Source organism: Mirounga leonina, unplaced genomic scaffold (genome assembly GCF_011800145.1).
Source record: "Mirounga leonina isolate KUSES-001 unplaced genomic scaffold, KU_Mleo_1.0 Mir_95, whole genome shotgun sequence".
Taxonomy (NCBI): domain Eukaryota; kingdom Metazoa; phylum Chordata; class Mammalia; order Carnivora; family Phocidae; genus Mirounga; species Mirounga leonina.
In genome coordinates, this window is record NW_023270865.1 from 1,031,358 (window position 1) to 1,041,942 (window position 10,585).

General features: G+C 56.1%; 1 protein-coding gene across 1 annotated transcript; it reads left to right on the plus strand.

The window, feature by feature from the left end:
* The first annotated feature begins 498 nt into the window (after nucleotides 1–498).
* On the plus strand, nucleotides 499–10,261 carry NDUFS6 (NADH:ubiquinone oxidoreductase subunit S6). The gene is made up of 4 exons (XM_034998778.1): nucleotides 499–710; nucleotides 1,371–1,424; nucleotides 9,175–9,297; nucleotides 10,091–10,261. Exons 1-4 carry the CDS (start codon nucleotides 534–536, stop codon nucleotides 10,154–10,156), a joined length of 420 nt encoding a protein of 139 aa, XP_034854669.1. The 5' UTR covers nucleotides 499–533; the 3' UTR covers nucleotides 10,157–10,261.
* The last annotated feature ends 324 nt before the right edge of the window (nucleotides 10,262–10,585 follow it).

The window sequence follows — 10,585 nt, forward strand, 5'->3', positions numbered from 1 at the left end:
CCTGACCGGTCTATTAACGCGTAGGCAGTTCGGGGAGGGAAGCGCCGCGACAGCGAGCCGGAGTCCGCCCAGGTGTGCTCTAGAGCAGGGGGCCTTCGGGGCTGATCTGCATGGGGGAGGACATTGACTGTGCTTTACTGGCTGCTTCAGTGGAGCTCTGCTGCAGAAATCCAAAACATGCTGTCCATGGCCACACAGAAGTGCGCCCTGCGCAACGTGAATGGACTTACAGTTCGCTCTAGGCAAGGACCCTTCACCAATAAAAACATTCTCTATGTAACCCCCCATGATTGTTACCATCGAATGTGAAAAGTGCACCTTCATTTTCCATCCTCCCCCGTCCTGCCCCAGGTAGGAATCACCCAACAGCTGCTAAGTGCTAACGTTGCGCGTAAAATCTCCCGCCTTTTCCTAACTGAGCCCCAGCCCAGCCGCGGCACCTGCGGGGCTGCGCTAGCCCGCGCGCACCGCGCGTGCGCGACTCTCCCAAGCGCTCTAAGTCCCGGCCGCGAGGGCCCCGCGGAGCTGTGCGCATGCGTCGGCGTGCCGGTGCGCCGGGTCAGGGGTCAGCCCGCAAGATGGCGGCGGCAGTGACCTTCTGCCGGCTGCTGGGCCGGAGGGGCAGGGCGGCGCTGAGCCCGCCCCGGGGCGCCAGGTGTTTGGCGGCGCGGACGTCGCCGGCCGGGGAGAAGATTACGCACACCGGGCAGGTAACTGCCGCGGCGTGGAGGCCGCCCTCCACCTCGGCTCCCCGTGCCTCCGGTGCCTGCGGCCGGGGGACGCGCTGGCCGGTGGGCAGGGCTCCCGGGGACGCGGCGGCCTCGCGCCGTGCCTCGCAGGCCGGATCCTGTGCCAGCCCCGCCGCAGGCCCGGCTCGAGGCGTGTCGGGTCTCCGGCTCCGACCGGCGGCAGTGAGGGCGCACCGGCCCTCGGCTTCCGCCCGCTGCCGAGCGGAGCCCGCCGCGCGACTCGCACCTGCGCGGTGCCGAGTGGTGGTCGTAGCATCTCGCCTGAAGCGCAGGGCGGTGCTGAACTGTAGGCCGAAGCCGGCAGGCGTCCCGGCGTCGCCCAGCAGGGCTTTGAACTGCCGTCTGGGGAGGAAGTCGGGGTGCCGCTCCTGCCCTGCTGCGTCTCTGCCCTTGCCAGCTGCACCTTGCTACCTGCCGTTCACGCTGTTGCCCCTTCTCACCGTGGCGTCTGGCCCAAGTACGCCCCTGGTTACGCAGCCATCCTCTGTCGCTCCTGTGTTTGGCACGAGGGGCCAGAATGTTCAGGAAAACACTTCGCTGTAATGTTTACTGTTGATAGTAAGCGACGTCTTTCAGAGTTAGGCTGCAAAAGTCACATATGGTCTTTTTTTTTTCTTCCAGGTTTATGATGATAAAGACTATAGGAAAATTCGGTTTGTGGGTCGTCAGAAAGAGGTAAGCGAGAGATCTAGTAAAAGAGAGGTAGGCTTTCATAAAACCTTTACAGAACCAATGAGAAGTGAAAGTTAATATATAGCCTTAAATTCTCAAATTGTGAGCCCCCGAGAAGCTCTGGAATTCTGCATTTCTTTGAAATGTCTACGTGTCTACATTTGTTCTGTTTTGTTTCCTTCTGAAATACATAAGATGACATCTTGTAAGTGTAGTCTGGGTTTAGGTATAAATGGGAGTGGTCCTTTTCTTTTTTCTTCATTTCTGTGCCTTATACCCCTGAGACCCTCAGATTAAAGGAAGTCACATCAACTTTTAAAAATTACTCTTTCAGTCACCTTTTGGGGTATTCTTCTCCTATTTCCTGCCAAACAGACGAGCTTGTGTTCCTACAGGGACTGACACTCCCGAGCTGAACCTGGCAGGAGGACTGTCCTGCCCTGATTGGGTGTGTCCCACCATGACTGCAGGAGAGAGGATGCTGATAGTGGTGTCCCCCACCTACAGGAGCCTGTGCTCTTCCTAATTCCTCTCTCACCCGTGCTGCCAGATCCCCAGTCTTCGTGCACGTCGGTTCGGGTGGTCTTCCATTTCTGAGTCCTTTTGTCCAACATAGTCCCCTTGAGCCCCTCCTTCCCTCAGTCAGCCTTCTTGTTACTCCTCAGTGTCTTAAGTTGTGTTTCCCCTCCCCTCTGATCTTGGTTACATAGTTCATTCTTAAATTCTCATTTTCTACTTCCATTTCTGCCTTGTGGGTGTCGGGGGTAGGAGCAGGCTGGTGGAGACAGAGTTCAGTGGCTGGGGGGGAGGTGGGGAGCAGATGGGTCCTGAAGCCTCAGGGTCGCCCCTGCGACCTGGCCCCCAGCTCCCTAGCTCAGCAACTCTGATGCTTTAGCAAGCACCTGAGTCTGTCCCAAGCTCCTCTCTGCTAGAGACTCTGTGGCTTCTGGTTTCTGATTGCCTTAGCAGGGGCAAGGGGAGCAACTTAAAACCAAAACCAACCGAACAAAGTCAGAATTAGCGAAGCCAGTGAAGTGTGAACAGAGGAGGCAGAGCTGAAGGTGTCCGCTCACCCAGGTCCGGAACCCATCCTGGCTCCGGGTCTCTGTGGCCTTTTCCTGTTTGACATCGTGAGTGTCCTGGGGGCAGATTTTCAAGTTGTAAAGGTGCAAGGCATGTCAGTAAATGAGTTGTCCTCTGGCTTTCATTCTCTTATGACAAAAATTTGGCATTTAGTAGTACTGTAAAACGGTTTGGGTTTCCCAAAGACATTGTTTTAGAAGACTTTTACGTGTACTGAAAACTTGGACATGATGTGCAGAGGGTTCCCCTATGCCTACCTCCTGCCAGGCAGCCCTAACTACTAACATCTTGCATTAGGGTGCTGCGTTTGTTATGATTGATTACTTTGAACACTTGATGGATGTTGATATGAGCTCAAGTCCACAGTTTATGTTGGGGTTCACTCTTTGTGGTGTACGTTCTGTGGGTTGTGACAAACTCATGTCATGTGTCCACTGTTAACAGTATCACACAGAGTAGTTTCCCTGCCCTAAAAATGTATTGTGCTCCACCTCTTCATCCTTTCCTCCCCCCAACCTCTGACAGCCATGGATCTTGCTGTCTCTCTAGTTTTGGTTAGTTGTATTTTAAGAAATCCACCGAATCTCAGCTTAATCTGAAGAACAAGAACGGGAAGCTAGATAGCTGAGCTGGCCTTTGCTGAGAAAAATGGAAAGTATCTGTGTGTGGCTCTTGGCCACTCCTGACCAGACATGCCTGATAGTCTGCAAAGGAATCCGTGTGAGCCTGTGACGGGATCTTCCCAAGAGGGGACACTCACGTGCTGAAGAACAGGCCACCCAGCTCCCACCCCTCAAGGAGCCTTAAAGCCACCTGCCATGGTCCTGGGCCACCTCCGCGAGGCAGAGGGCTGGAACTGAGCAGATACTCGTCTGAAGTTACAGAAATAGTTTAATTGACCTTGTGGTCATATGCATCAAACGAAAAGGCACACGTTTTTCCTGTCCTGTAGTGGAAGAGCTCGTGTGGACAAGCGACCACAGTGGGGAGTGGCAGTGATGGGGACAGCAGTGACAACAGTAGCGGTGCTGTCTCTGTCCCCTCGCAGCTGGGTGTACTCATCTGGTTTCGAGCATGGCTCCAGGTCGCTCTGTCTGACTGCGTCCGGATCTGTGCAGCCCCCAAGCACTGCCTGCCTCAGTCGCTGACCTCGCTGGGCTGAGGGTGCCGGGTCCGAGCAGACAAGCCACTAGAGAACCCCCCTGCCCCAGGGAGCCATTAGCGAGCACGTGCCTTATTCTGTTGCTGCTGGGTTACTGTGACTGGGGCAGGCGTCATTTGTAGGCTTTAAAGATGCAGAATTAGGCAGAGAGCCCAGAACACTGGGAGGCCGAGGTCCATTGAGTACAGCTCCCCCCTGCCCTCCACTTTCTGCAGTGATGCTCTGCCCCATAGGAATACCCTCGCCAGCGGTGGGGCTGGTGACCCCCGCTGCCCGGAGTGGGCATCCATCCGAGGGAGGGTGCTCTGGACATTTCCTGCCCGTCTTAGATCCCCCCCCACCCCCCCACGGCTGGCAGGCGAGTCTGGTTATGACTCGGTCCCCCGCTGGGCCCCTTTGTTCTTCAGTAGCAACTTGAAGGTGCCAACCACCACTGACCTGAGGGGCGGTCCCTGTGGTGCCGATGTCCATGTGACCTGCTGTGTTTGTTGCAATAACATGAAGCTTGTCTACCTCAGAAGAGTCTGGGGATGTTGGGGAGGGAAAGCGGGAGCTGCGAGTGCTGGAGAGAGGAGCTTGCGGACCGGGTGTGTGCCCGGTGGCTTCGGGGCCCACCCAGGAGTGAAGAGTGTCCTCGAAGGGCTTGCTAGCCATTAGCTCGTGCGGCCTTGCTTCTCCTGGGACGTGGCAGAGCAGACCGCTCGCCTGGTGAAGTGACTTCTCCGCTGAGGTGGCCCACGCTCTCCAGGCAGAAGCTTTAGAAAGCTTCTCGGGTGTTAGCCAGGATGGGGAGCAGAGTGCGACCCTGAGCGTCTCATCCCCTGCTGGCTGGCGTCTGACACCGGCCTAGCACACAGCCATCGGAACCGTCGTGACGCGAAGGTACACGTATGCGCACGTGCACGTGCACACACACGCGTGTCTGGAAGGCTCGAGAAGGCTGAACGAGCCAGTGGGATGCAGTCCTGCCCCGGGGATTGGGAGGAGGGTCCCTGTGCTTCAGGTGCAGGCAGGGGGCAGCAGGCGCGGGCTTAGTGCCAGGGGCCGCCCCGCCCACATTTGGAGAGATGGCTCCTGCTGAGCGGCAGTGGAGCTCGGGGTCCGCTCCCTCCAGGTGGGGTTCCCTCCTCTGCGCCCACAGTCCCCCCTGCCCCCCGCCCAGTTTGCAGCCCTGTCCTTAAGCGACTCACTCAGTAGAATTCCCCATGGACTTTCTTTTCAAGGCCCGCCTGCTCACTGCTCTGTGAAGGGCTTAACGAGGATGGTTTCCTGTGTCTGTCTGGTTGTCTTCTGGAAGGAGCAAGCACGTGCCTTTTAAGGCGTATTTGGAGACTGGGGAGTTGTGTTCGCGGTGGCAGGCTCTTCAGCATTTCTTGGGCACTTTGTCTTCTGCGTTTCCCTTCCCAAGTACATCCTCTCTGCCGTGAGAGTGGGGTAAAGGCATGTGCGTTTTAAATAAATCTTCGGGTGATTAGGAGCCACAGACCTTTGGCTTCCCTGGGGGGCGTGGACTGTCAGAAGTCTGTTTACCCCTCGGATCCAGTGGGAGTCCTTGAAACTGAGTTCCTGAAGCCCAAGGTTCAGACACTGGTGGCCCTGGCGGCGCTGAGCCTCGAGGTCTGTGCCTTCCTCTCTCGCTTTGGCGGTTCCCTGTGTCCGTGCTTGTCCTCTCCCTCCGGAGCACCTGCGAACACTGCTGTACAAAAAGCCTAGGAGGTATTTTTGAGCATTTTCTCCAAATTTGTGTTAAAAATTAATTTGGATGAAACCGCAGTTTTTATTGTGATTGAAAAATTATAATAGTGTGTATATATACGTATGTTCAGCTAAATATAAATGTGGTATTATTATTAAAGATACCTGATAGTCTAAATAATTGGGCTTTTACTTTATTTTAATTCTGTAAATTTCCATGAACAGGGTTAGCACCCTACAGAATGTTGGTTACTCAACTAGGATTATTCTTCCTTTTTGTGTAGTTTTAATACTATTTTGTATAGTCCTGTATTTTATGTTGTACTTTTAATGGATTTGATCTCAGTTTGATGGATTGAACTTTCCATAAGAACTGTCATTTCCAAAACCACGAGTTAGAATAACATAACAGCTTACTGACAAACGAATTTGAACCTAAGTATCTTTATGCCCGAATCAGTTGGCCATCAAGAGGTAAATAAAAAGGTAATTTCCCATTCGTTACGTTGGTGGTGTGTCAAGGACGGTCTACAGCCATGGCACAGTTTAGGACGTGTGGCTCCGTCTGCCTGAAACCCACTGTGCTGACAGCCGAGGCAAGAGCGTGGGCGCTGTGACGTGTGTCTGCGTTCGCGCCCTCGCGAGGTCTGGTGGTGCTCTATGGCCTTCCTCGGTGAGGGCGGCGAGACGGAGCCCTGAGCTGTCACCTGCAGTTGGCTGCTGGACACCTGCTGGCTCCCAGGCTTTTCGTACGCCTGTGGTTGAACCGAACCCCGGGAACTAGACGTTCATCGTGGAAGGTCAGGGTCACCCTGGAGCTGAGTGACAGGGGCAGTCCTGTGTCAGTCTCGGGTGTCAGCTGCCCTTCCTGTGGGAGATGACGGTCTGACTGCCGTGATGGGGTCCGGGGGTTTGTTACTTAGGTAGACGCCATCCTGTGTTACACCCTGAGGCTTCATTTGTGTGATGCGTGGCTCTGTGTGCAGCAGAGGGGAGCGGGACTTCCCTCCGTCCGCAGCCCACGTAAGGTTCGGGTGTAAGGGGAGTGGCCGGGCCGTATGCAGGGGCCACTGTGCTTGGAGGGGCCTGTGGGACAGCCCGGCCTCCCTGCCCGGCCGTGTGGCGCGTGCAGCCTGTCGCCTCTAATGTAGCCCTACTTCCCAGTATCCTCCCGCTGTGTCTGAGGGAATACAGCTTCACAAAATCATGGTCCGTAGCTATAAACCTTTTTAAAAATAATTAAATTTTCCCAGAATGTCCACATTCTGTGGGTCTGGGGCGTCCTCTGTGTTGATGGCAGGCGAGGCCATCTGTTTCTGCGGAAGAGTAAGGGCCTGGGCCTTACACACTGGGTCGCGTGTTCTCTGGATGGAGTCTGCTGGCTTTAGAAAAACTGTGAACTTAGGTTGACTGTGCCTTTCTAACTTATTTCCAGGTTTTATTGAAATTCAGATGTCCCAGCCCCCCTTTATTTGTAAAGATTGATCCATGCCCGATCCTTGTTTCCTTGTCTTCTCTAAGATGGGCCTCTCCGTGGAGGTGGGGCTCTGGGCACGCAGGGCAGGCACCCGGCTGGGCCCCGGTGGCCAGGACTGCCCCGCACGGCAGTTCTCACTGTTAGGTACGCACAGCGCTGAGGTTGGTTCTCACCTAGCAGATGGCAGAGTAGCCTGGGCAGCGCTTACTTCTCTGTGTGTAGCCTCCGCTTCCCGTCTTGTTTGCACGCGGCGTCACTCCCCGTCATAGCTGCAGGGACGCCTGCCAGGAAGTGCGACGTTCCCCCTCTGATGGCATTCATCCCGTACCGTGTGCTGCAGTCAGATGACCCTCCAGCTTCCAGAAGCGGGTGACTTCCCAGATGTGGTCTTGCCGTTGTTTTCCACCCTGGGTAGGTTGATGGTGACCCTAGGTCTGAGGTGCTATCAAGCGAGCTGCTCCTTGGGAGCCCGAGTGTGGGACACAAAGCTCTCTCTGCTGACGGCTGAGAGCATGGTCAGAGCATGACTGATTGCTGCGGACGGCTTTGGGGAGCACAGGCTGTTGGAGCAGGGAAACGCCTCTGGATGTCCTTCCTGGATTTGCGTGGCTCTCCGGGGCGAGAAGCTGCAGCCTGTGGTGTGGGCTGGCCCCCCATGGTGGGACACGGGAGTCGGCCCCATAACTGTGCTGTGGGGCACGTTGGGGGCCTTTCCCTCCACACACGCACATGCACACACACACACGGATGCTTTACTTTCCCAGCTTGCCCAGCCTCAGGAGCTTGGTCTCCTTGGCCTTGGCCAGAGATGGCTCTGAGTGCCTGGTTCATGGCGGGTCACATACAAGTGAGACGGGTCTCCTGGCCTGGGTCCCTTTTGCCACAGTAGCTCGTTGTAAGACACAATATTTGCCCAGCCAGGATGTTTGAGTTGCTGTTTAACAAAACAGAGTCCACGAAGTGGAGGGGATAGAATCATGGTCGTCCTGTGAGCGCATTCTGATCCAGTGGTTACCAACCAGGAGACTTCCCAAGGCAGCCGTGCTGGCTTCTGCTCGGATCCACCCACACACACCCTGCTCCCCGCCAACGCCAGCCATCGTGAAGTAGGTCGCCGACATGGTTCCGTTGCATCGAGTTCCCCCGTGCGTACGGATCCCCAGGAGGTGCTAACGTGACTAGAGCATCAGTATCACACTGGAGATTACAGCAATCTTTAATCTAATGGGCGGTAAATATCCTTGATTGTGTCATAGTAAAGAAATTTTTTGACTCAGAATACAGATAAGCTTCATGCGCTGCAGTTGCTGAAGTGTCTGTGTTTCTTCTAACTTTTAGGTGTCGCCCCCTCCCCCCAGACACATACAAGCTCTTCCTTCACCTCCTTGGAACTCACCTGTCAAAGGACCCGGGTCATTTTCTCCTGTGGAGTCGCCCACAGCTGGGCCCTTCGTGGGGTTGGTGCCTTCGTTCCTGGGGTGTGGAACCGGGGTTGGCTGTAGCAGCTCCGTCAGGTCCGACTCGTCAGGTCCGACTGGGGTCCTCTGTGCTGAGGTCACTGCATGGCGGCTTAGGGCGCTTCCATCGAGGCGTGGTGCGGGGTCCCGGGGTGGTGGCCGAGCGTCTCCGCACGGGGCTGAGGGCGATGCTGGCGTCCCACTTGCGGAAGGGCACTTTGGTTAGCCTGAAGGAAGTAGAAGGAATATCGATTCTTTCCTTTTGTTTACCAGTTTTTAAAATGAGGTCATTCCCTATGGCGAGGTGTTTATTGAATTTTAAAATCTGCGAAATCACAGATTTCAGCATATTTGTTGGGTTTCAGTCCCCGCAGTTGCAGCCCCGTCGTCCCTCCAGTGTCCCGGGTTGTCCCGTATTGTCCTGTTAGGTGTGGCCGTGGCCGTGGGCGTCTGCCAGAGCCTCCTTGCCCCTGTGACCGCGGAGGGGCCTCTGCTGGCCGGGACAGTCAGCCCTGGGCGCCCGTCTCCGTGTCACTCCTCCTCACGTGTCCCAGCAGGCGGAGCGAGGCGTGGGTCCAGTGCGAGGGGTCTGGTCTGCGCGTTAGGTCCAGGCCAGGGAGAAGTGTGTGTGGTCCGGTTTCTGCACGGTTTCTGTAAGTGTGACACTGCATCCAAATGGAAAGTTACATGTGCGTGTGTATGCGTGTGTTATGCGTGTGGTTTGACAATCCGCAGCAATAATAGACGAGAACGTACAGAATGTGCCTGTGCTGGTATAGACCTGAGAGTCGGGGGCATTGTCCACATAAGCTTAAATTCCAGGAAGTTATCCAGCTTTTGTCCTTGGCTACATGAGGTTTTCCTTTCGTCTCATTCCAGGTGAATGAAAACTTTGCCATCGATTTGATAGCTGAGCAGCCCGTGAGTGAGGTTGGAGATCGTGTGATTGCATGCGATGGCGGCGGGGGGGCTCTCGGCCACCCGAAAGTGTACATAAACCTGGTACCGTGTCACCTGTCCTTGCTGCCCTGGTCTAAGCTGTCCCGTTGCGTGTGGCCCCTTGCGGTGCTGGCTCTGACCTTTCCTACAGACCACGCAGTAGGGACTGTGTGAAGGGCACCCTTTCCACTGGGACGTGCCGTGAGGTGCTCTGGGACATACTTAGTGTTACCAGCACGGACTGTCCAGTTCCTTCCACACACGCAGGCTCGGTCTTCCTGAAACCTCCTTTTGGAGTCTGCACCCACAGAGCCTTGGAGAGGGGAGGGCCCGGGACGTTCGAGCAGAGGGGCAAGCAGGGGCTGAGGCTCAGGCGTGCCGCGGCATGAACACAGGGGCGAGAAGTCAGCAGCACCCCAGCGCCCCGTCTGCTAGTGGCCTGAGCATGCCCGGACCAGACCCTGGCCTGGGGGTGGCAGGCCTCTGCGCAGCGCTCCACCTGCTCCAGTCCGTTGAATTCTGGGCTCAGGGTGAAACCTCGACCCTCCTGGGCCAGGGGAGTAGACGGGCCCTGAGCTAAGGCCAGAAGACTTGTCCTTGCGGCAGTCCTTTGAGATGACCACGTGTTCTGGGGCCGGAGCCGGGGTTCAGGCCACTGCCTGCGGCTGCCAGCGAGTGTCAGACCCAGGCCTGGTGCCGCGACGGTTCTCAGTTCTGGCACGACCCCAGGATTTCAGCCGTGTCTAGTTGAGATTGTATTTCAAATTCTGTGCACACTTTCCTGTCTGATGTCTAAACGTGTTTAGATGGAAGCAGAATATGGAAATGTGAGATCTTTCTTCTCGAATCCTTTCAGGACAAGGAAACAAAGACGGGGACGTGTGGCTACTGTGGACTGCAGTTCAGACATCAGCATCACTAGCACGACGTGCATCGTGGTCCCGGGGGCCATGCGTGCGGGCCGCCCGGCGTGAACATATAACAGAGCCTCTTGCCGGTGCCGAATAAATGGTGTTGTCATCCCGGATGGCGAGCCACGTGCTTGTTTCTTTCAGAGAACCGACGTTGGGAAATGAAGGTGCACTTACAGGTGCAGACCAAAGCGGGGTCCCCCTCCGGGGCGCGTGCCAGCCCTTCTGCAGCGTGTCCTTGCTCCGTGCGACCACACTCGGTTGCTCAGGGACGGGGGGGGAGAAGGACTGCTCTGATTCTGCAGAACGGAGGTTCATCAAGCTTAAGGCTCTCCCAGGGGCTGGCTGGGCTCAGGCTTCGTGCTCCGAAAGCATGTGCTCCCCACCCCCCTACCACTTACCTGCAGTGACACTTCCCTTCTGTCCTCTTGTTTCGGGTG